Source organism: Topomyia yanbarensis, chromosome 2 (genome assembly GCF_030247195.1).
Source record: "Topomyia yanbarensis strain Yona2022 chromosome 2, ASM3024719v1, whole genome shotgun sequence".
Taxonomy (NCBI): Eukaryota; Metazoa; Arthropoda; class Insecta; order Diptera; family Culicidae; genus Topomyia; species Topomyia yanbarensis.
This window is the reverse complement of record NC_080671.1, coordinates 329,160,293-329,187,076: the sequence shown is the minus strand read 5'-3', so window position 1 is coordinate 329,187,076 and position 26,784 is coordinate 329,160,293. Positions and strand designations below refer to the sequence as shown.

The 26,784-nt window shown below is 41.4% G+C and overlaps 1 protein-coding gene across 3 annotated transcripts in view; it reads right to left on the bottom strand.

Annotated features, from left to right (window-relative positions):
• Window positions 1–2,629: 2,629 nt before the first annotated feature.
• LOC131683868 (influenza virus NS1A-binding protein homolog) overlaps window positions 2,630–26,784 on the bottom strand; it is a 121,277-nt gene continuing 97,122 nt past the window's right edge. For all 3 annotated transcript variants that reach the window (XM_058966228.1, XM_058966229.1, XM_058966227.1), the window contains 6 exons: window positions 21,254–21,337; window positions 20,958–21,089; window positions 20,503–20,841; window positions 19,772–20,450; window positions 19,345–19,708; window positions 2,630–5,452 (listed from right to left, as the gene is read on the bottom strand). In XM_058966228.1, coding sequence (XP_058822211.1) covers window positions 4,792–5,452; window positions 19,345–19,708; window positions 19,772–20,450; window positions 20,503–20,841; window positions 20,958–21,089; window positions 21,254–21,337 — 2,259 coding nt within the window. In that variant the 3' untranslated portion in view covers window positions 2,630–4,791. The remainder of the gene's footprint in view (window positions 5,453–19,344; window positions 19,709–19,771; window positions 20,451–20,502; window positions 20,842–20,957; window positions 21,090–21,253; window positions 21,338–26,784) is intronic.

Here is a 26,784-nt window from a genome sequence, read left to right as displayed (position 1 = left end):
GCCAGGATCTTTGCATAATTTATGTCCGAGTTATGCCAGGGTTTTGCTCGGTTCCTGTCAAAATTTGCCAGAAAACGCGAGCGAAACCGAGTTCGCCCTAGCTCAACTAACCCGACAGGATACGCGCAAAAATCTGACAGGGCTGCCAAACCAAGACTTACAGAAATCTAGCAGAGCGGTCTCTGCCAGAAAATTTGCTCACTGGGTAGGTGTGATGGTCGACTAACGGGTAAGTTGGAGCCTGTTGTATAACAGTTATTTGAGTACACGTTACCCTCCAACTGGGCAAATAAGCTTTAGAGTGTTTCGATCGGAATCGATCAAGACGATCAGAGCAAAACAGGAATATGATAAAAGTCAAATACACGAGACTGGCAGCGGCAGGTCTCATTCGAATCACGACTTCATAGTGAATAGAAGTGTTTAAATTTACTGTGCTGAAAGAAAAACCCTAAAGTGCAAGTTATACTTACCGTAAAAACCTGTGACTTACCTGGTTATATCTGACGACCTACATGCTGTGGCTGGTCCGGTTCTTCCTGCTGCAACTTGGTCCGGTCTCCGTTGGCTGACCCGACTGTTGGTTACCCGTTGAGGAGTTTGGGACATTTTTGGTCTGTCCAAGGACAAAACTTATTAGAGCCATGTCGACTATGTATGTGAGAAGGCTGCGATGACAACTAATGTATTGGCAAGAATCATCGGAGGAGCAAAATGCAACTCGAGAGGTCTCCTGGCGAGTGTCTCTTTCTCAATACTGAGGTATGGCATATCAGCCTGGGCGGCTGCACTGAACTCAAAGTGGAACCGTACGAAGTTGACAAGCACGTTTCGCCTAATGGCTGTTCGTGTCACGAGTGCGTACAGAACGATGGCGGTATGCGTAATTACCGGGATGATTCCCATCTGCATCAATCTGTTTGAAGACGTGGAATGTTATCAGCGGCATAGGCGGCTCCAACCGAATGGTAAAGGGGGAACGCATTCTTGGCAAAAAATATCTCATGCACGACGAAGATTTTGTCCAAGCTCGAATGCTTCCGAAAGTATTTGCATCGGTTTAGACAGGCAACTTCACCCCTGTGTTCGCAATGTAGGAAGGTTCAAGAGACGCCGGAACATGTGACCTTCGAATGCCCTAGGTTCGAAGAAGTGCGAAGGGGTATGTCTGGTGTGACAGTTGCCAATATCGTCGAAGAGATGTGCCACGACGAGCATATCTGGGATGCTGTCAACGGAGTAGTGACGTGTATACTCGCCGGACTAGACTAGATCCACCGCCGGGGATCAGTTAAGTAGTACGCGGCTTCACCGGAATCGCCGGACCAACCTCCATACCCTAGCGGGTAGCTCATAAGTAGGCTAGATCCACCGCCAGGAATTAGTTCGAGTAGATCACGTTGAACAGCCAGCAGCAGGCCAGCGCTGGACAGACTATCGGCATCTAGCTGGCTCGTTCAGTATGCTAGGTTCACTACCGGGGACTAGATCGAGCAGATTGGCCGGAAAGGTAAATGGCTCACGAAAACAAGCAATCGGTACCGGGATAAGTCCGCCGAGGAATTCACAGTAGGGTAGATTATAATTGACTGGGATATAATTGGCTCATGAACAGAGGTCGCGAGGACGAAAGAATTTCCGCCGACGGGAAATTCTCGGTCGGTGTACGGTAGTTTCACCGCCGGATAATATCCGAATCGATCTCGATAAAGCTGGGAACTAAATTGCACAAGAAAGTGGTTTTCCGTGTAGAGGAACTCTCAATCGGAGTAGGGTGAGTTCACCGCCGGGGACAATCCGAGTAGATCGGGATAAGACTGGGAGCTGAAGGACTCGCGGAAACAGGAGCCAAATGGCTCAGGAATCAGATGCTAACCAGCTCACAGTGACGAGAACTAAATGGCGACGTAATATATGGAGATGAAAAGCAAGAGAACAGCCAAGAGCTGAATGGCTCAACGGTCGAGCCATTTCATGAATCTAGTGAGGCTCCGAGATAGCTGCGAAAAGATCGTGAGCGAAAGAAAGAGGTGCGAAGAAAGCACGATACCTACCGCCCACCCTACACGTAGTAATATCGTGAGGTAGTTATGTGGGGAAGAAGAGTGAGAAAAGAGTAAGGAGTGTTTTAGTGGTTGGGCACGACAGTGAGTCGTGAGTCCCACACTGACATTTTCTCCGCCATAAGGCATTGTATTTTTGCTTAGTGTGCTTTCTTCATGTAATTGGTCGAAAAATCCTACGGAAACTTCGAACACGTTGGTCCAGTAATTAGACTTGTCAGAATTGGTTCAAATTTGGAGCAAACACTCCTGGTGGGACTATGAATCAGCTCAGGGGTGGACCGATTTAGTTTTCTGAGCAGTGTAATAAGCATAGCATACATGTAACGTAGTACAGTTTGTGGGTAAAAAACTTGTCACAGGGAAAATTTAATTTTCATGTCGTAATATTATACAATTTTTAATCTTGTGGCCTTTCAACACATCTAGCTACAAGCTTGGGGTTATTTATGGCTGCTATCATTTTTAAGATCTGTTGGAGAACAGTGGAGATGTAAAAGTCAACGTATGAAGAGTTAATCTTGACAGAACCAGCAAAATGCTTTCAACTAAATATAAATAACTAGTACTGTACTATCTTAAATTTTATTTCCATAATTTCAACGATTCATCATTCCATAACGAGCTCTGAGTTACACCCTGCAATATTCTGTACTTTTATGCTTACAAATAATCTTCGCTCTGTCGCATGATACTTAAATGCTAACACATTAGATTTTGTTGTTAACAATATAATTGATAGCACAACGAATGTTGTACTATGACGCTGGATGAGAAAAGGAAAAAAATAATGCAATTGCATATTTATAGTAGATCATAAAACGTAAATTGGAATCACAATGTTAATCAAAATGTAGCTTCAAAAATTTAGAATTGTATGAAAACTATCACTTCAATACTAATGATATAGCAGTTTAGTAAGGAATTCATCAGTAGATGCAATCAAATTGATACACCAAAACGCTCAAAATCTGTTAAATGTTGCGATCTAATGAACGCCACCACGTCTGAATGCCTGTTTATACTAAATGTTAGCGTCAATACAAAAGAAATTGTTTTCTTTTGATTGCCTGCCTTTTTCAGTTTTAATCGCCTCAAAACCATTCGTTTCATTACTGTCGACCGAGAAAAAACACGATGTTCGTCTTGAATTCGCCGAAAAAGTAGCGACGGTGGATGTGTGCAGTTGAGGATATATTTTCATTCTATCTTTGTGGGAGCAGCACCGGAAGCTGAATAGTGGCATAATTATCTTGACTAAACTCTGTGTTCTATTCAGTTAAGCTGTAATGCAATCTAAAGCCAACAGGCACCGATTACATGACTCATGATAGTTTTGTTTGATATTTTGCATTTAAAATTTTGTTAATTTGCTAGTATTACTAGCAAAATAGTTTAAGTTTAAATTTCAGTTATAAATTTGGATGCGAAAAACGTAGTTTTTTCGTTGGAATGCCGTTGACTGCATCACGGAAGTTAGAATAACAGATAATTGGACTACATCCTCAAGAAAATAAATCAGGGTCTGCTGTATGTTTTTCATGAAGATATAGCCAACGACAATTAAAAAACGGAGTTCAATGATTGACTTACTTTGCAAAATAAGTTGAGCACATAAATTGCAAGAAATAAACTTTATGATTTCTATATGCATTTTTCTATTCAGCTTAATTATTTCTTCGATATGCTGCAAAGTTCAATTTAGAAATTTTCTAAAGTTTTGTGATTCCCACAAAAAGCATAGTATAAGATCTACACAGTATTGCGTTTTCATGTATTGTTCTTACGTCGATAGTGTGTAGATTTTGTTTTGCTTAATCGTATTTTAAACTTAAACTAAATGCTTGGCGCATTGTATTTGTCTTTATTTTTGAATACGTTCTATAAACAGCTTACTCTGCTCAATGGGTGTAGTAGAGTCACACTCACACATGATGATGAAAATGTTCTTACGATCTGAAATTATCATTCGCAAACCAATTTGCATTAGTTTCTTTCGAAAATAGAAATTTTTAAAATGGACTTATCGCAATTTATGGACCGCAATAGATTTACTTATGTACCTGTTTTGTAAGATGTCACACACATTTACATACCGTCTGGTACGTTGACATATTAGTGTATATAGAACACGAGAATAGTGTTATCGAGTGTCGAAACATCACTCGCCGCCTTATGCCTTTGACTATCGGAAACCCAAAAGAGCATGAGGCGCTGGATGGATGTTATTGTGAAATAACTGCGCCGGGTATTGTTATTCGTGGATCTAAAACTGCAGTGAGTAGTTTAATTTTGTATTATTGATAGCACTATTACCATTTAGAAAAAAAAAACTTTCACAATAGTAGTGGTGATAGTAGTAATGGCAATTACCTGACGCAAGTGCTGTTGTTTTATTATGCTAAAATACATTCACCACAATAGTACTTATATAAGGTTGCAAATATACGCTGCTACATATCAGCTATCGTGGATAGAGGTGTAAATGACACTTTTAATCTTAACGGTAGTAAAAAAGATTCCTTATCAAATATATTGAGTTTACAGTTGTATAATAATATATGTTCCAGAAAACCACCGTGAAAAACTGCGAAACTGTTGAACTCTTGCTTTTTCTTTCGCCTTTCAAAATTGTAGTTCAGTCCAGCTCGGACTCAGTAGATATCGAGTTCGAGGGCAACACAGACGGCGGCTGCTCGTCTGGCTGAGCTGATGCTGCCCCCACTAGTTAACTACAGCCGTTCTCGTTCGCAATTTCCGCACAGTTATTGGCAAGAATTTTCTGCAGTTTAATACTGGTATCGTGAGAGTCGTTTGTACCATTGGTGGCCTGATCCGACCCATTCGCCTCGTCGGAAACGAGCTTTTTCGTCGATTGTTCACTTTCTGCCAGAATCTCTGTCACCTCCTTGTCCGTCGAAGATGCCTTACTGTTTGACTTTTCCAAGTTGTACACATTCACTTGGGCTGTCTGGATCGGTTTGAATAGATGCTCACTTTCTCCGTTTTGAACACTCAAATTATCTGGCGAAGACGAAGTCGACGAAGATCCAGGTCGACCACTGGCCCTGTTGCTGTGAAGCGAAGATTGCAGCAAACTGTCGATATTCTGGTTTGTCTGCGGGACAAAAGTAGTCCACTCATTCGAACTGGCATCCAGATATTCGATTGTGTTCAGGAAAGTCTTCCCCGAAAAGCCACCGATCGCGTACAGACGGTTCTGGACCGCAGCAACCGAAACGTTTGAGCGCGGTGAGGTTAAATTAGGACCTGCAACCCAGCATTTATTGGCCTCGTCGTAGCATTCGGTTGTGTTGAGAGAGTGGGTTCCATCGCTGCCACCAACGGCGTACAGTTTTCCGTTGAATTCGGCCAAACCACAGCCGCGTCTGGAAGGAAATTGAACACATTAGTCGGATAAACGGTTAAACTTTATTTGAAAACAAATAAAAAACCGAAATGAAATAAAAAAAACAGGAAACCAAGTGGAGTTTGAACGAAATGACTTAAGGAGCAGTCAATGATACGGATTAGATGTTGGTACGGTGATATATTATTATTTTAAGTACAAAAAAAATTTAAAAAGTTCGACTTGGTTTCGTTAACGTTAACTGGATCGAAAAATAAGGTATTTCGAGTGCAGAGAAGTGAATTTCAATTGTTTGTTTGTTTGTGAAAAATTGTCTAAGAACGGCAAACACAACTAAGAGCCCACGATACGTCCTAGCTTAAATCACCACTGCTGAAAAACATCAGGATCATTAAACCTAAATTAAATTAATTTAACGCCTATATTCTAAATTTTTAATGACGCTACTCAGGAGTCGATTCGCATAAGGGCCACCCATAAATGACGTAGCATTTTTTGAGTGATTTTTAGCACCTCCTCCCCCATCGTAGCATTTCGTCACAAGCCTCTAAATATCCCCCCTGGTAATTATGTAGCCCGACGGTACCCAGCCCTCCATGGCAAATGAGTACACTGCGACGGTTGAAGTCTATAAAGAGAGCTGCCCTGTGGAGGTATCGTACAATATCATTCAGAGACTATTACGTCAGTCTCAACCATGCGTACAAAAGAGCCAGTCAACACTGTTTCTGTCGATATCAGCAAAATATTCAGCGTAATCTCGAGTCGCATCCTAAACGTTTCTGGAAATATGTAAACGAGCAGCGCAAGGAATCAGGACTGTCGTCGTCTATGACTTTCACAGCTACCACGTCTCGAGACATATGTGCACTTTTTTTCGGAAAAAATCGCGAATGTATTCATAGATGAGGCACTAACTATTGAGCAAATCGAACTCGCTGCTAGCAGAGCTCCACTTGTGGGTCTGGGTGCTATCTATTTTAATGCAACGATGACTACCAGAGCTTCCTCTCGACTTAAGTCATCTTTCAATCCGGGACCCGACGGGCTCCCCTCCGCGATGCTGAAAAGGCACATCGAAGTTTTGGTGGCTCCGCTTCTTAAGATCTTTAGAGCATCTATTACTAGAGGTATTTTTTCCATCTTGCTGGAAATCAGCGAACATGTTTCCAGATCATAAAAAGGGCAATAAGCGAGACGTCAATAATCACCGTGGGATAACTTCATTGAGTGCTGTCTCGAAGTTGTTCGAGTTGGTGGTTATGGAACCTCTTCAGGCTCACTGTAAGCAGTACCTAAGTGACGATCAACATGGCTTCACGTCCGGGCGGTCAACCGCATCTGACCTATTATGCTTAACATCCTACATAACAGAGAGTATGGAACGTCACGCTCAAACCGACGTCATTTACACCGACTTGTCTGCCGCTTTTGATAAGCTAAACCACGACATCACAATAGCAAAAATGGAGAGATTTGGAATAAATGGTAGTGTTTTGCAGTGGTTTCGATCTTACCTCACAGACCGAGAGATAGCGGTTGTCATAGGAGATTGCCAGGGCCCTATATTCACTTCTACGTCAGGAATACCTCAAGGAAGCCACTTGGGACCGTTGATGTTTCTGATATACTTCAATGATGTAATCTAATTTTGAAGACTCCACGATTGTTCTTTGCGGATGATCACAAGATTTTTCTCCTAATTCGTACAATTGAAGATTACAACTCCAACAGCAGCTTCAAGCCTTTGCTAACTGGTGTAACATGAACCGCATGTATGTAAACCCGAAGAAGTGCTCGGTAATGTCATTTTCACGGAAAAAGGATTCGATCTATTTTAAGCCGTCTACTAGAAACAGAAATCGAACGCGTCAGTCACGTGAAGGACCTGGGAGTGATTCTGGATTCATATCTTACGTTCAAACAACACGTCTGCTATGCAGTTGGTAAAGCGTCTCGAGCGCTAGGATGCATCTTCAGGATCACCAAAAATTTTACAGATGTTTATTGTCCCAAATCGCTGTACTGCGCTTTATCCCGATCAATCCTAGAATACAGCGTCGCTTTTTACGTTTCGCGCTCCGTAGATTGCCGTGGAGAGATCCTGTCCGATTACCTATGAAAACCGGTGTCAGCTGATTCAACTGGAGCCCCTTTAAGTTCGAAAGAATACAGCAAGAGCTTTGTTCATCGCCGATACTTTGCAAGGTCATATAGATGCCCCAGCTATATTAGAACAAATCAATATAAACGTCGCATCACGAACATCACGCAACAACATTATGCTTCGAATACCGTTCAGACGCACTGATTATAGTATGCATGGAGCCATCACTGGTCTACAAAGGTTTTTCAACCAGGTTGCTTCAGCTTTCGATTTCAACGTGTCTAGACAAACTCTGCGTCAGTGATTTTTTAGACTTTTTAATCGATCTTTTCACCACATTTGACTTTTTTACCGTTTTTGTGAATTATTGTATGACCGCTATTTTTGTACATGACTTGAATGTTAGTAATAAGTTTATTATTAAGACCAACACCATTGGGGCTTTGGTATGCCTGTTGGTGTATCAGACTAATAAAACTTCACAGCTGATGTGTCCCCTTCAACCTGACCCGACACGCGTTCCCGTAGTTCCTCAAGGCTTTATAGCCAACGGCAAATTTCAATGCTTTTTTCCGAAAAACGCAACATAACTTGAAGCATGACTGATCCGACATAACCTGACTGCTTAAATACATCAATCCCATTTAAATTTTACAGAATCAATATTTGTTACTATATTTTAATTGCCGCAAGGTTCTACTCTATCGATTTTGTTGGCAATTTTCGGCAAATTTGAGACTAAGAAACGAAAGCAATGAAATTGAAAGACGGATAGGTATTCTAGAGCGAATAAGTTATAAACTTAGAACGAAAAACTAGGACTAGGCAGGCTCATATGGACATGATCGATTTTGGGAAGAATTTTTTGCCGGCGTCGGCGGTAAAACATGATGATGAGTTATGTTCTACCATAGACCATGCGGTAGATTTGGGTGCAACGCCCAACTCCTACTTAGCAGAAGGCAAAGAATTCTTCACATTTCCTTTCGATCATGTCCATATGAGCCTGCCTAGTCCTAGTTTTTCGTTCTAAGTTTATAACTGATTCGCTCTAGAATACCTATCCGTCTTTCAATTTCATTGCTTTCGTTTCTCTTAGTCTCAAATTTGCCGAAAATAGTCAACAAAATCGATACAGTAGAATCAATATTTTCAAAATGTGCTTACACTTATGTATATGATTTAAGAATTCCCAAACGGATGAACCGATTGCCGTGAAAATTTATACATAGTAGGCATTTGTTATGGAGCGTGTTTGTGTGCTATTGGTTGGGGATTATCTGCCCACCAGATGGTGCTTCGGAACAAATTGTATTTTCCTCCTATATCGTTGAATGTTGCAGCAAAGCGCGATGGGTATTAGCTAGTTCAATATATTGATCAATAATTGGTTTATTATCAATATTTTTACTCATGTACAGAGAGGCAGTTTTCGTTTTGACGCATGCTAGGACCTTCCTATATAATGACTTCGATGTCAGATCTTGTATCGGCCCCACCGGAAGAAAATAATTACAAGACGATAGAGGATCGACTGATTGCACGCTTCACGATATCTCCGCAGGCTCGATTGGAGTGGCTTTTAAGCTCGTGTGATCTAGGTGATTCTCATCCGACACACCAGCAGTGGTCCGGATGAGTGAAGTCGCAACGGGCTTTAACGTTGATGAAAGTCTCATGATGAAGCTCTTCTTGGAACGAATGCCTGCTAACATTAGAACCGTTCTATTTATAAACGATGGCAGATTGGCAAAGATTGCCGAAATGGCTGATAAATTTATTCACTCCTTCAGCAGCAACAATTCCGCCGTCACCGTTTCGACGGGAGAACAAGTGGTCGTAAGTGTCGCAGATACAGCACCTACCAGGAGCAGATTATAGGCTGATTTCGCATCTTTGAAGGTGGAAATCTAGGTGCTCACAACTGATATTCGCCGGTTGAAAAGTAACTAGCTAACCGCCCCACAGTGGTTCCAAAGAGCAAAAAAGAGGTTTTTTAGATTGCGTCAAAACTGTTGACTTTAGCAATTTAGTGTCTTTGGAAAAGTTTCTGGGAATAGAACTCCGCTACTTTCGTCTTATCTTCAGACTTCAACTCTCTATCTTTTAAGCTTTTTGAGATATGGGTCATTATTTGTGAAAGGTCCCTTAAAAACAGTTTTTTCATCATAAGTTTTTTTTGTATATTTTTCCATCATATAAATGTTTGGACTGTTAAACTGCATTAATTTGTCGAAGACAGAAACTTGCTATCGCTAGTATGTGTAGAGATATTTACATTTTTTGTTGAAAATAGCTCTTGTAAACGGGCAAACCAATTGGCAAACAAATTAAAGTGCAAGAAAAGCACAACAAATGCTGAAAAAATAATACCTCCCCAAGACGGCCCTCTATGGAAATACTTGAGTTGAAGTTTGTCTCATTCCGTCATCACTATATATGGCTATTAGTGAACGTCGAAGGGTTAAAGTCGCCTTTCTTACTTTTGCAGTGGCGGCGCCAGGCTTTTTGCCGCTTGGGGCTAAAAGTTAAATTTGCCGCCCTCTTACATATTTCTGACTAACCAAACTATCTCATCAATACAGCTTTTCGTGGTTGTGCATATATTGCACTTAAAAACAGTTTATTTTTGTATTAAGCGTTCAATAATGAAATGAATAGTGAATACACTTTTTTATCCATTTGAAATCAACAGAATAAAACGTATTCGAACTTGACCAAGTAGCTTTGCGACAGCGTTGCGTATTAATCATGGTGAGCAAAGTGACCTCTGTTCACAAAGTCACACTTAACCGTTGTGTCCGACAGCGAACTCCTTTGCAGATTTTAATTCATGAAATTCTATTGACATCTTAGAATAATTCCAAGTATTGCTTTTGTGGAAAAAAAACTACTAATGATACAGTGATCGGGGGTTTGAGGAAGGGCTTTTGGATTTATTTAACCCGTAACAACCCGGCAGGGTACACGAGTACCCCCAAAACCGAAATACTCGTAGCTATGGCATTTTTCTCCAATATAGACACATTTGGATGTTTTGAATTCCAGAACTCAACCACTTTTAGAATCTGTATAAATGCATCTGGTTCACGGTTATTCGGAATTCTGAGGTAAGTTCCAATACTGGGATATAAAATGTATAATAATATAATTGAGCCCGCAACGCTCTTTCCGGAGCAGGTACCCGCAAGGCCGTGAGTAACCGTTCCGAGGTCAAATCGTCTTATGGTCCCACAACGATAAGAACCCTCCGAAATAATTCAAAGGTTACAAATTATTTCTCAGTACTGGAACATCCTTCCGGAAATCCGGGTTAGCGGGATTAACCAGATATATTCGTTGCGATCAATTTCATTGATTCTAAAAGTGGATGATTTCCTGAATTCAAAACATCCAAAAGTGTCCCAAATCGATTAAACATTGACATAGCTACAAACATTCGAATTTGCGGGTATCCGGTGTCGGCCTATTTTCTTTTTGTTGGACACATAACGGATAATCTGTGGGCTATCATCACCTTCTGTAGCGAAATGAGAAGCTTCCGACCAGATAGGAGTTTTGTGCAGGTGTAACAAGCCGTCCGGAAACACAGCTTTGCGTACGGATCGGATCAATTAAGTTATGCTACGAAAAAAGAGTGCTATTGGAAATTTGGAACTGTAAGTTGCTTGACTTCGTAACTTCGGGGTCGTAGCACTGCAGAAACTTTGCTCGGCAGGACAAATGGTGTGAAAAAGCTAGCATCGAGCAGCCACATTCTACCAGGGAGGGCACAACAAACAAGACGGGTTTTATGGTGCTAGACAAGATTCGCCCACACTTGCTCAAGCAACAGAAAGAGAATGTGTGTAATGACAAGCAAAAGCCCGTTTCTTCAACTACCGTATCTTCAACGTTCACAGGCCACACAAAGCGAGGCTAGCGAACGACAAAGATGCATTTTAGGCGGATCTGGAGCGTTTCTATGATAGCTGCTCACGATGGGATGTTAAACTGATTCACGGCGTCATAAACGCCCAGATAGGTCAGCAGGTACAAACCGATGAACGAACCGGACAGTCTGCATTCCGCTAAGAACGACAACGGCCAACGATGCGTGATCTTCACAACCACAGAAATGTTAATACAACACTCGTGAGCATGGACGCCGAGGCTCAACATCTGGCAGCTACGCTGGTGCTGCGGAAATACGTGCAGAAGCTGGAGACGGCACTACCAACGGAAGAATAGGTCGGTGTGACTACTCTTGATGGCTGGAGCAATTTATCAAGCACTATAGGTAGCACTACTGAGATGAAGAGAAGAATACGGTATTCGGAACGAGGGGAAAGAGCTATACGACGATAATAAGACAGGGAAGTTTTACGAGTTGGCGAATCGCTCTCGCGAATGTGTCACGGGAAATATGTTTGAAATTGTCGATAGGTGGAAGCGGTATTATGACAATCATCTACATGGCGAATCAGTAGAGGTTGATAGTAGTGCGCTAATCAGCCCGTAGACGCGCGCAGCTTACGACAGATTCCCACCACCGAATCTAATTGAGGATCAGAAGGAAATCATATGGTTGAAGAATAATAAAGATTAACTGCCGTGTGACAGAGGAGGCAATTGGGTAGAGCACTCCACCGGGTGATTTAGAAGACTTAAGAGAAAGAGATTTTACCGGAGGATTGTATGGTGAGCATGGTGACCGCCGATGAGCCCACCAGCAGAGAAATTCAGAGATGTATTCTGACAGGTACTTTAGGCTCGGGTTTTCGGTCGAACAAAGTACGATACGGTACGAAGCAAACCAGCTACAAAATGTTCATTGAGCTGGTTGGCCAATGGGCTATGCAGACCCGTAGTGTGTGGTTGGTCAGGTTGACCCCTGCCAAGGGCGCCAAGCTTAGAGGGACGCTGAAATCTGCAATGTTTTCCAATTGAAAATAACGAAAATTGTTGCAAACTTAACGCTCGTTTTCATAGTTGCATCGCAACAAAAAAGGGACATATATTTGATAATTGGGCAGTAAAGCAGGCCACTTCTTTAAAATTGTAGCAAAAACCATGAACAAAGTTAGATCGTTTATCAGCGAGAAGATAACTTACTTTTTGGTGTTTCTTAAAACGCTGGAAGCTCTTAAATTTCCAAAACCTGGAGCTGTTTGCTTCGGCTTTGTGTCAGCGCGTCCTGTAGCTGTTATATTCGGTCGTTCATGACAAATGTTTTTACTTTTACAACAAATCTCGTTCGACTACTGTTTTTAGGAGCAGTAACAGATGTCTCACGCTGGTGATCGTCAGAGCCATACTCTTCCCGAGCCAAGAGAGCATAACGACTTGTCGTGGTGAGATATGGCTTTCTTTAGTATTTCTGTAAAAAGTGCTTAGAGCGGCTTTGATTGGATTTTAATTCTCTGCATACTTGTTACTCGCAGTTTTATTACTACAAAGGCCTATTTGCCTTTATTGAGTGCAAAACATGACGCGCGGTACGAACCTTGTGAAGAACAAATCCAATTGCCATTCAAAATCTTCACGCAATGGAGAAAGCGATCCTTGAAACAACCAACCGCTTTACCTCACGCATCACCTCATCGAAACGGTAACAACACCGTCGATCTCAACTATGTAAACCGACATTTAGATGCTGTCAGTCTGTCATAATGTCTCCAATTGATGGTTTCGATTTTCTGTGTCACTTTCCATGGATTTTCTAAAAAATAATTTTCGTGCTTTTTCATAAAAGTCTTCATATTTCGATATCTTGATTTACCTTATAAACTAAGTGCAGTATAAAGTAAGCCACGATAAGTGTGCGATTTTCAGTTACACACTCAATTATTATTCGAAAGTCTAACAAAAATGGAAAGTCAAAGGGCATGAGAAGGCCTCTGTGGCTCTGGGACCATACTATCCATCGTTCACACAGCAAAATATACGAAGCTGTGGTGAGTTGGGCACGTCGTTAATGTCGCGGACGACAACCCGGTAAAAATGTTTCCCGAAACTAATCCTACTGGCACAAGTAGCCACAACGAGCAAGGTAGGTCAGCCACGATGGAGGGAACCTGAGGAGTCCTCGTGCTCTGCGAAGCTGGGGACAAACGGCAATTAACAGAGTGAGCTAGAGACGACATATTGATACAGCACAGGGCATGGTTGTATTAGACTGATTGGTATTTCGCCGTTGTCAAAAACCAATTGCAATTATAAGAGTTGGAAATTCCCAAAAGTTTGGAAACGTTATTGAAATTAAATAAAACGCCATATAGCGTGTGGGATATGTTTGCCACAATTAGACGGTGTTAATATAAACATATGGAAAAAATTAACATCAAATTTACTTTCAATTACAGCAGTATGAATCCAATTTTTCTGGTTCCTGTTCCTTATTTGGTCAGCGTTAAGCCGAACTGAGCGCCATAATTTTTTCTACTATTTTTCATGTTAAAATGCATTTTTAGATAACTTACTCTTAATACTACATTCACACTACGAGTTAAAACGTGTTTTAACACTATCTTGATGACGTTTTACTTGTTGCCAATTATTAAAACATTATAACTCTGTAGTGTGAACATAGTATAACATAGGTAGTTAATGAACAACTTATTTGCTTTCGTTTACTATTTGTGTTTCCAAAAATAAATAGATTTGAGCGTTGCTGGATGTTATGTTGGATGCGATAACGCTTTTAGAGCATGTATCTCAAAATGGCGCTTGATCCTCTTTGGCTTAACACAGGCCATTTGTGAGACATAAACTGCACTTTCACCTTTATTCTTCCTTTTGTTAACTTCAGGCCATTATAGTTTTTTTTTCTCAAAAATAGTTAAGTTATTAATAAAGGATTTTTTTAAAACAATTTTCATTTGCATTTGCTAAGATTGTTACGTTTGAGGTTCAGGTTCAGATATATATTGTTTTGTTACGTCAGATCCGTCGTACTTCGTTAACACTCTTAATCTTTTACAGTCGCAAAAACAATATGTATTCAAAAGTTTTATACGAACTTAACGTTAATCACTAATAGATAATTATGTTGAGCAGCATTTGCCGCCCCCAAATTTTGCCGCTCGGGGCGGCTGCCCCCGTCGCCGCCCTTAGCGCCGCCACTGTACTTTTGTACGCACGTCTTGAGTAAATTGAAAGTTACAGCTGTTCAAAAACTCAATGCGTACGTCTGACACTTGAAACTGACAATTCCATTGCGCGTACTTCATAACAATGACGCACGTGCAAAATCCTTATATAGGAAGGTTCTAAAATGCGTCAAAACGAAAACTGCCTCTGTGCATGTTGTGTGACAGTGTCTATGGGCGAACGCTGGCGTCTACGTCATCAATACTACATTTTATAGGCTGTCTCTGTTTACTACCACTAATAGTTTTGACTCATGCTAGGATCTTGTTTAGAGGGATTTTGGCGCATGTGCAACTAAATGGCGGGTAATCAAATGCATTTGATGACGGAATAAGACAAACCTCAACTCGAGTATTTGCATAGAGGGCCGCCTTGGGGAGATCTGATTGATCCAGCATTTGTTGTGCTGAAAAAGAGCTATTTTCAACCCAAAAACCTGAATATCTTTGCACATACTAGCGATAGCAAGTTTCTGTCTTCGACAAATTAATGCAGTTTAACAGTTATGTTCGTATCTTATTAAAACCTGATATAACTGGCTATATTCATTTACAGCCAAACTTGTTTTATGTTCTTGTACAATATATGTTGGAAATGAAGTGTACAGTTTTCCAATCAACAATAGTTAGAATAGCACAAATCAATCTCCAAAATAAACGTATAGCAACTACAAATCTATCTCGACTTATGTAAGAAGGTGAAGCTTCCATAGCATTGGTTCGAGAACCGTACTTCCATAAAGGAAACTTCTCTATTGGAAAGATACTGCACACTTACTTCTTTGCTCACAACCAGAGCTGCACATTTTCAACAGGTTGTTTTGAACTTGAAGGAGGAACAAATCTCAAATCATGCCCTACTATGTTCAATTCGCAGTTTTTAGTTTGCACCATTCATTCAAACAGCCGACCTGCTTAATAATTTTCCCTTCATTTTCAATTTCAGTGACCCTGTGAATATCTCTCTACTGGATAATTGACTAACGTTTTCAAGCAAAACTACTCTGAACATACTTCTTACCGTTCATGTAAGCTTGAAAACGAAAAATATGGCAACATTTAACCTAAAATGGCCTCTACAGAGCAGATGACAACTTTGGTTAATGAATGAAAAAGAATTACATAACTTGAAATGTAGATGTTTAGCCATAAAAATCCCGCCAACTTGAAAGTGAATGATTAGGGGGGGGGGATTGGATTTAAATGATGGTTGGGGTGAATTGAACTGAAAGTTGAAACGAAAATTTGCATCACTGCTCACAACATGACAGGTACGACTAATCCGCGTGAAATGCCTCATGCATGCATTTTTGTAAACAGGTCTATTTTCTCATATGAAGCTCACAACTCGGGATGGCTGATAGGCTCCGGATTAATGCAGCGCATAAGTAGTACGAATGTATATATTCTGAATGTAGGAAACTGACCAACTTTTGCGAGATCTTGGAAAGAGGAGGTGTTAGACATAACGCTCTTAAAGAGTTTCACACGAGCTGGGAAATTGGCAGGTTCCAAATGAAACTGAACCGTCTCTATCCGATCATAAATATACATTTTGCGATCATCTCAAATGTGGTAGCATATCGTAATCCTAAATCTACAAACTGGAACCTCTTTTTGGAAAATTTGACGAATAAATTTCATAGATATTATCCAACAATTTCAACTAGATGATTTGGATAACGTCGCGAATACGACAAAATCGTTCATAGCAGCATGCTACGAAGAAGCTTGTCCACTTCATACTGGTTAATCGACTATGGGAACCCCTTGGTGGAGGGCTCAGCTTGACTCCGGGGCTTCCAGGTCAGCGCGTAGTGCAGATGGAAAATGTCTTAGATCTGCAGAGCGAGCAGGCTGGCAAAACCTATGCACTAATGTTGCTGGTTTCAACGAGGCTAGCAGATTAAATAAAATTCTCTCAAAGTCGAATGATTTTCAAATGAACTTCTTAAAAACCAGGGATGGTGTTTATGTAACGGACGAAAAAGAGGATGTTGTCTCTGACGCGCACTTTCCATGTATCTTGTGTTGGATAAACGCAATGATTAGTAACCGCATTCTTTGATCGTTGCAGAGACGGGCAGAGTTAAGAAAGATGAGTATTTGCAGCTTTCCTCAGGGTGTCATACTGTCACCTTTGCTATTGAGTCTGATTGCCGACGGCTTGTTGAACAAACTCAATGAGCTTGGATTTCCAACCTACTGGTTTGCATCGGAACAATTTTTGACTTAATGCAACAAGTATTAAGAGCAGTGTTTCAAAAATCACTCCAATCAGCATGCGTTGAAAAAACCATAGTTTGACAAATCATTAAAATCCATGATTTCATCACTCATGGTTTTTTTGGCTCCTGAGGAGTGAAAACCGCCAAGGAGTGAAAACAGGTTACTAGATTATAATTGCAGCATGCAGTTTAAAAGCCCGGACTCAATTTAGATTTTCAATTATCATCTTATCAAGCGCAAAAGCAAAACAGATCATGGCGAAAGCTTCTTTTCGATAGACCTCGAAGGTCATTTAGTGCTATTTTAACTATAAGTCGTTTTACACCAAAAGAACGCGCTGAAATCGTAGCGCTTTACATTGAAAACGATCGTTCAATAGTGAAAACTTCACCCTTTCCAGCGGAGTAAATAAACAAAATTGTCGAATTTGGGGGACACAGAACCCACACGTTATACATCAAACCCCACTGCACGACCAGAAAGTAACTGTTTTGGCCGGAGTGTGCTCCAAAGCAATCATCGGTCCTTATTTTTTCAAAGAGGGAGAGACCATCGACAATGCACGCTACCGTTGGATTTTCGCGCACTTTGTCTATCCACAAATGCAGTAAAAAGGTCTGAAAACTTCTATTTTCAACAAGACGGGGCACCTTGCCACACCGCAATCTTGCGCAAGTTCTTGCAGAACAAATTCCCAGGACGCGTTGTCTCAAAAAATGGTGATTTGGAATGGCCTCCTCGTTCTCCGGATACGGTGCCAGACTTTTTTCTGTGGGGTTACTTGAAAAGTAAAGTGTATTCTAGCAATCCTAAGTACCTTGATGAATTCAAAGCTAATATACGAGCTGAAATCGCTGCGATTAAGCCCGAAATGCTGTCCAATGTCATGCCAAATGCCCGCAAAAGAACTGCTTTTTGTGTATCAAATGGGGGTGGTTATTTAATCGACGTTGAATAATAAATCTGGTTTATAATAAATGGCATAAAATATCCTAAAAAACTTGTTTACTTCTGAAAACGGCTAAAAATGGCGGAGTTGTTCAATGTTGTAAAAAAAATACATCCAGCTGGCGCACCCTATACCTTCTGCTGGGATAATTGTTAAATTAAACATAGAAATCTTGAAGACCTGTTAGCAAAGCTTGAAATTAAATTCGGTCTATAAGCGGCGACAGAACAAGAATCACAAACCGGAGTGGACAGGAGGAGCCAAAACCAGGAGTGAAAACCTAAGAGTCAAAACCCACTTGGATTGCTTTGATTTTTTACTCACTCCCACAAACGTGCATAACAATGATTGGTTTCCACCGCTCCTTTGGAAACAGGCTCCTTGGTGTGAAATGTGTGGTTTATTTGAAACACTGATTAAGAGCCGTCGAACAGTGGTGTGGACATATTAAATTACATGGTGGCTGGTTTGGTGAACAACACTACACCACGTTTGATCAATTCAATATACCTTCAAAATTTTGATTTATAGCAAAAACATTATTTCGCGATTTTTTATGAAGAATGCGTTTTTTTCTTTTTTATTGACGACTAATCTGCCTATAATCGCAAGTGTAAAACAAGAATGACAAATTCTGCCAAGAATACTAGAAAGTCTTGAAAGGAATCACAGTCCTCAAAATGGTAGAACTCCTGTTGGCACTAGATGAGGCTTCAGTAAAACTAATAACCTCCCAGAACAACCAGCTGAACGACGTGTTTGGGAAGGCAAGAATACGCCAGCTGAAAAGGTTCCAATCTTCAACGAACGTGATAGTTGCAGGCTGATTAGGCGACCCTGGGTGGCCCAATGCGGATACAATGAACCTCTGCTGAAAGCAAACCTGCAGCAACGACAACAAGGGTATCAGTGGCAGCTCGTCTCAGGTGCTATAAACAACAGGCTGTATGCAGCTCACCAACTGCAACTCGAGGTGAGGATCTGGAAGTTACCATGGGCAAACGGGCACTAACGAAGCAAAAAAGGCAAGACCCTCACTAAACACTACCGAAGAAGTCTACTGAAACGTCGAGCAGCACACAGGTTGCGACCAGCCGTCCGCAAAATGAAGGATTTTTTATTTGTACATAACTTAAAGACTTGAGGTGGACGTCTGTAGAACATATTGTGGTAGAACATATTATAAAACTGCCGATATAGAATCGGTACGCTGGTTTTTGTCCGGCATAGCGCTGGTTTTGAAATCAAAATGCGGGCTACAGCTTGGTCGAATGATAATACTATCTTATCTTTTATATTTATATTATATATTTTATATATGCTTCTTGATCATTTTATATACTGTTTGCATTCAGGTCAAGGTTGTTTTCAAACAAAATATGTTGCGCATCGTGTGAAGCCTAGGATACAAGTTCAATATGAAAACAGTCAATCATAGAACATAATGGAGCAAAGTCTTTTCGTTTTGACGAGTGAAAACGGGTTCAATAACTTACCTTGGAGTCAACAGAGACGGCGCAAAAATCCATTGACCACTCTCCAGATCGTACATTTCAACCGATCCCAGGCAGTTCCATGCATCACTACCGCCTGCAACCCAAAGTTTTCCTTTGTAGGGTGCCACGCCAGCTTGATACCGGCCTGTGTTCAACGGAGCAATGGAAAACCATTTGTTCTCCGTTGGCTTGAGCACATCGCACTGTTTAATTCCGCTCTGACCGTTCCAACCACCAATGCAGAAGATTTTATCATCCAAAGCGCAAACTCCGGCATTACTTCTAGCCAGTGGAAGCTTACACACTTTCTTCCACTTGTTGTCGATCTTGGAAAGACACTCGACAGAGTCCAGTTCGGTGGTTCCTAAAATAAAGGTCAAAGATTAGTCACTACAACTAGGTCCCAGCAAATAAGTACAACACTCACCATTACAGCCGCCAACGGCGTAAACCGTTCCGTTAATCACAGCTATTTGTACTCGTCCACGTGCTTCACCCATATTTTTCTGCGGAGTCCAGCTGTTGGTATCAGGGCAGTACGATTCTACGGAGCGCAAACATTCTGCTCTGTCGTAGCCTCCGCAGACCAGTAGTTTCCCCTCTAACTCGGCCACCCCAAGACCACATTTAGGACCCGACATTGTTGCCACTTCACAGAAAAGCTCCGGCTTTTGCGATTCACTCACATCTTCATCATTACTCAAGCTGGCACTGATCGGATCGGGAGTATTGATGGGTGAAGGAGTGGTCGGTATGTTCAAGCGCAATTGGATGGACAACCGCGAGAGGCTTCCGTTCAATGTGATCAGAGAGACGAACGTGTGATTGGCTACTTTTGAGCTGCCGATTAAGCTCCAATCGCAATCCTGTGCACTATTTTCAACTCGTTCTCCGATGTCTCGATTGTACACGAGGACCCGTGGCCGTCCGGGTGTCTTCAAACCTTTACGATGCTTTTTCCCATTTGGACATTTCTGTGCTAACCGTTTGTAATCCTGAACCAGATCGCTTTCTGATTCTTGACCGGGTGGAAGATCCGAACAATCCTGCAATGAATTGTCCAGCGCCAAGTACAGCATATGGGATCGTTCCAGCAAATTCGAAACCTGTGAGTTACTAGATAGAATGTTGTTCATTTGGAAAACAAACCAATCTTACCGAAATACCATCTTCCGTCATCTGACGACGAATCCAATCGAGAACCAAGCGACAGAGAGAAGCTTCCGTAACCACAGACATCTCCTGCTTGGTCTGGTAGAGAACTTCAATCAAAATGCAGGGAAGCTGCAGAAAGCTCGGTTGTTGTGAAACTTCCGTGAAATTTTTCGCTATGTAATTGTCAACCTCCTGAACGAAATTGTTGTTACGAGCGATTCCCGGCAACGAGCGAGTTTCGATGCAACTTTCCGGTTCCAGCTCGCCCACCATATGGCGGGCGCATTCCTTGACCACGTTGTCAATCTTCAGCTGCCAGGCAGCAAGATACACATCGCGTATCTAGAAAATTTTCATTGGTAACTGTTCCGGTTCGGAACACATACACACACAGAGATAGAAAGTGGGGCGGGGTGTCTAGGAACGCCTCTCCTTTTGAGTTACTACTCTAAACTCACCATATCGTTGGGCACTTCCAGTGAGCCGGTGTAAGCATACTCGACCAGATACTTCAGCCCAGACGTCGTGATGAGACCATTCAGTCGGTAGCTGGGCGTTTTCCCCTCGGCTGCGGTACCATTTAGGTTGCCCTGGAAGAGAGACCAACAAACACAGTTCTAGATCATTCAACGATTGCTATCGGCGACCGAGTGGGTCCCTTTTTGTTTCAAACCGACGGGGGATGTAAGCCAGAATCTGAAACCCCTAGAGAGAAAACGGATTAGTGCGAGGGCAGGTATGGAACGACACTTACCACATCCGAGCTGAACAGTTCCATCAGTTGGGGCGAAACGCATGCCAGAACGTTACGGTGGGCGTGGATTTCGGTGCTGCCGACCTGTGGAGGGGGGCGAAAGAAATAATTGGAAGGTGAAATAAGAATTTAGGCACCTCTCATGAAATGAAGTGTTCGTATTCATTGGTCAGTGGAAATTTTAGAGATTTTGAGCATTCACGAACTTCAAGTGGCTTGTATTTCATACTCCAGATAAACTTTTTCCATAACTCGTTTAAGGAAACTACAATAAAAAGCGTAATATTTTTGCTCAAGGTAATGTGTGATAAGAAGAAAACTAATAAAGTAAGGGGAAACATTTTAGTATGTCTTCCGAATCCGAACGCGAAAATATTCGACATATCGGTTCAACCATAGCTCAACCTATCCTAACCTATGAAAGAAGGTACAAAGTGCTTCCACAGATTGCCAACGAAATAACTTCCCCTCTATCGTTGCTTTCAACTGAAAACGGCATATTAAATTCCCGTCAAAACCTTTGAATAGTACTGTTGACGCTTGACAATAGCGCAAATCGACCGATCTAGAAGGGCCTTCCTTCCAGAACGTACGATTTGTGCTATTGTCAAGCGTCATGTGTTAGATGTAACTTTCCGCTCCAACAGTATTACGCATGAGTTCACAAACTGGCCAGTTTGAAACGATTTCAAACTATCGCTTTTGATTACAACTCTTGGAGGATTTATACCTCTCGTATAGTAATCGTAAGTATCGCCGGCAAAAACACAGCTTTAACGATGATGACCAGCGTTTGAAATTTTCGCGTTTGTGAACAAGAATAGGCGAAATTTTACCTACATCGACCAGCAATAAAAAAGCAAGCATGTGATATAACATTATTTGCTGGAGACATAATTGCTTTAATGTAATATATTAATTGGTTTCCATTCTGTCGGGCAACACCGCTGATAAATTGATTTTGGGAACTTTCATATCGATTGCTGCCGAGTTCAATTCTCAGACCCGTTTTATGACTTTGTACTTTGACTACATGGCACAGAATATCAACACTTCGTCTTACAATCCCAACTGTGCTAATTTCTTAGATACCTCTGAATCTAGTGTTTTCTTCAACACATCCATAAAAGATAAGATTCGTGAAATACCGCATCACAAACGCTCGCAAGTAGTTCCAAATATTTTTACAATAAATTCCGAGGCTTCCGCCGGATAGTCTCAGATCCATTGAAGTTATTCATTCCGAAAAACATAGGGAGCACTCTCCATATTTTATGGGGAAAATGCGGGAGCTACTGAATACTTTCTCTGAAAAATCTTTCAAGATTACCATGGTTTGGGCGCCTTCTCATTGCACTATTCTGGGCAATGAGTTGGTGGAGGCTTTAGCTAAGGTGGGTGCTTTTGATGGTAACATATGTGAAAGACCAATCTGCTTCAACGATTTTTTTTATTATTCATCAGAGGACTCTCGAAAGTTGGCAAACTACGTGGAGCAATGGCGAACGAGAAAGGCGACTACATTCGATCATTCCGAAAATATCGACGGCTCGTGGATGGTGGTATCTCCGCTTCTGGCTACATCTATCACGATATCGAACACATTGTCTGGGCGTGCGCCGAGTCTAGTTTCGCCAGGCCTCAGATAATGGATTCCCTTCCGGTTCGAAGAAGACCACCATCCCGATTCGGGATGTACTGGCAAGTAGCGATCTCCCTTATATGAGCGACCGAAAATAAAAGTAGCAAAGACAGAACATGCTTCGTAAAACCCGCTGAAAATATATAAGAATATAAAATCCGGATATTAGTTTTAAGCATAAAAATCGGACTGGGACTCTCCTTTGTAAGAGTCGGTTAAAAAAAACCCAGCTATAAAATCCGGAAAAAATATCCGATGCTTGCAAAGTAGATTTTTTAGCCGATTTCTAATCTTGAACATCACGGAATCCTTTGGATTTTTTCGAATATTATAAAATCAATATTCAACCGCCGCACCCTCTTAATGATGTCCGATTGAGCTAAAAACTTGCAGATTACTTTTTCGATGTAATAAGCATTTTAAGTAAGACTTTATGCGAAAATTTGGGATGACCATTTTCATTGATATCTTCCCTCTTGAACACCCCTAGCTCTCCATACAAATTTTGGTTTTAATCTGTAAAGCCCCGTTCCATTTTTTCTCAAAAAATTCTCCACCAGGGTTTTCTGGGACCCCAAATGTTCTGCTGCCACATTGTTTTTTAATTTTGTTTCGTAGTGTTAGTCGATTACAATTAGCAACTTTGTGAAATATAATCGATACATTCAGCGCTCTACTGAAGGTAAACCCACAAAACGTTTATTTGACACGGCATTTGCAAAAGCTTTTTTACGCCAGGGTTTCTTTTTTGCATAATATGATACAAAACTGTCACATTATAGAAAAAATCGCTTTCTTCCTGGCTAGAGGGCCTCATTTGTCCCTTATACAAAAAGGGACACAGACTAGAGTGCGCCAATTATCGAGGAATATCGCTCCTCAATTCGGCGTACAAAATTATGTCACGTATTCTTTTCAACAGATTGAGGCCGTTGGAAGAGTATTTCGTCGGCGAATACCAAGGTGATTTTCGTGAAGGCCGATCAACAACGGATCAAATGTTTACCCTGCGACAGATCCTAGATAAATTCCGAGAATACAACTTGCAGACACACCATCTGTTTATTGATTTCAAAGCGACGTACGATTCAGTGAAAAGAAACGAGTTATGGCAGATAAAGGTAGAACATTGTTTTCCGACGAAGCTGATTAGGCTGATTCGTGCAACGCTGGATGGATCGGAATTAAGTGTTCGGGTTGCGGATGAGATTTCGACGTCATTCGTAACCTTAGACGGATTGAAGCAGAGTGATGCGCTGTCAAACTTGCTGTTCAACATTGTTCTTGAAGGTGCCATCAGGAGAGCAGGCGTGCAAAGGAACGGTACCATCGTCACTCGGTTGCATATGCTCCTAGGATTTGCGGACGATATTGATATCATTGGAATCGACCGCCGAGCCGTGGAAGAGGCATTCGTGCCTTTTAAAAGGAAGAGAGCAAGAATTGATCTCACAATCAACACCAGCAAGACGAAGTACATGATAGCTGGAAGAATACGTGGGTCCAATAGTGATGTTGGTGGTGAAGTGGTGTTAGGTGGTGATAAATTTGAAGTAATGGAAGAATTTGTGTACCTTGGATCTCTAGTGACGTGCGATAATGATGCTACCCGCGAGGTGAAAAGGCGTCTTGCAGCTGCAAATAGGGCTTTTTACGGACTTCTTAGCCAGCTGAAATCCCGTAGTTTGCAGACGAAGACAAAATTCGCGTTGTACAAGACATTGATAGTTCCAGTTGCCCTGTACGGCCATGAAACGTGGACGTTAAAGGAAGTTGATCGTAGAGCGTTCGGTGTCTTCGAACGTAAGGTTCTGCGAACAATACTCGGCGGTAAAGAAGAAAATGGCATCTGGCGGCGTCGCAAAAATTACGAGTTATACCAAGTATATAAAGGAGTCGATATTGTCAAGCTAATAAAAAACGGCAGGCTGCGGTGGGCTGGTCATGTGGCACGAATGCCGGAAGAACGACAGGCCGCGTACACGATGGTTGTTTGCAGTGGAAGAGGAGGCACTCAATGTCCAGGCTGACTGGAAGAGATTGGCCCAGGACCGGGTCCAGTGGAGGAGAATTCTTCATTCGGCGTAGATTCAACGAAGCAAATTGTTGCCCATCAAGTATCAAGTAAGTATACGCAGCGCTCCACTGAAGGTAAACCCACACAACGTTTATTTGACACGGCATTTGCAAAAGTTTTTTTTACGCCGAGGTTTCTTTTTTGCATAATATGTTACAAAACTGTCACATTAGAGGGGTGGGTGTAGCGTAGTTGGTAAATCGATTGCTTTGTACGCAGCGCACCTGGGTTCGAGTTTTTTTCATAAGAGATTTTTCTAACCCGAAGAGGCGAACGACCGTAACGTTAAAACCACTATAATCGAAATAAAAAAACTCACATTATAGAAAAAATTCACTTCCTCATACATACTAATGATCTAGTTTTGAAATTTATGTTTTATATTATAGAAACGTCACAATTGGTCGGTGTTAAGTCAAACCGGACCAAGGGACAATATATAGATTTCGAGAAAAACGAGTTTAAAGTTTGAATCGCAGCATCCTTTACATTATAATTGGAAATTAGTTTCTGCCATAATTCTTGTTTATTGTCACATATTTAAAATCTGGCAAAAGTCAAATGTGGCTGTACCACAGAAGTTCTGAACGTGTTTCAATTGAAACAACAAAGAAAACGGCAGCGTATACCAGTTTTGATATTTGAAATAATAGAACAAAACGCAAGATGATTGTTTTCGTTCCAGTTTTGCTTTGAGCCTTCTATATAAAATACTACGCTACTTAATATGCCTGACGAAATTTGAACAACATAAAATACTAATGCTTGCAAACCTGGGATAAAAACTAATCGATGTTTTCTCTTCGTCAGATGGCTTTACTTTTAGGTTGACTACCAAAGATCGCTTTAGTTTAACCTTTTTAAAACAAAAAATGAATTCTGAAACTGCTCTAACAGACACCCCCGTTCACCCACCAACATCTTCAACACATCCCCATTTCAGTAGACGCAAAACCAATTAAGCTTGCCCGTGCATTAAACATACAGAAATATGCCAGATGAAATATAAAACGTGTGTGCCAATAGGCCCACTACCCTACGTACATACATTTGGCGTCTCATTAACCGAACGCGCACACAATCACAAAAATAAATTAATTTATCCCCTTTGTCCCATTCGAAACGCTAAGTCGAAAGCGGCATACATACACGTCGCACCCTGCAGTGTGCAAACCAAAGGCCTACCCACCCACTTTGCAAATCATCGTGTATACAGGCCTCGAACTTATCGCACCCGTTTCCTTATTGTGTGCAATTGTGCAAAGTGTAGCGCGTACTCTTCACCGTGCTGTGCGATTTGAAATTTTGCATACACAAATGGGTTCGTCTATGCAAAGTTTGCCATGTCATCACTGCTATGTCCGTTCCACTTATCGGATCGTCCGGACATTATTGTCCAGGTCCTGCTCGTGCAAAAATCGAGCAACGACCGATGCAAACGAACACGCGCTACCTCCATAAATAGCCTGCCATATCTGATTGAGTAGCTTAGATGCTCCCTATTGACGGCTCTGCCCGGGATAGATTGACTGATGTATGAGAGTTTTCACGTTTTTCGTGATCTATTCATTTTTGCTTGTTTTTCAATAGTGTGCAATTGAAATACAGAAACAATATAGCAATAAAACATAGTTTGAGTTAATTCCGAATTGTTTGGTCATGAACAGATGGAAATCCGTTCATAAATAATAGGGCATCGCAAAAAAAAAATTTTTTTTTTTCATTTCTCAAATTATGACAAATACCAAAGTAATTGAATGGAGATAACTCTATATCTAGAAAATTACGGCAAAGTGGGTACTGGGTCATTTT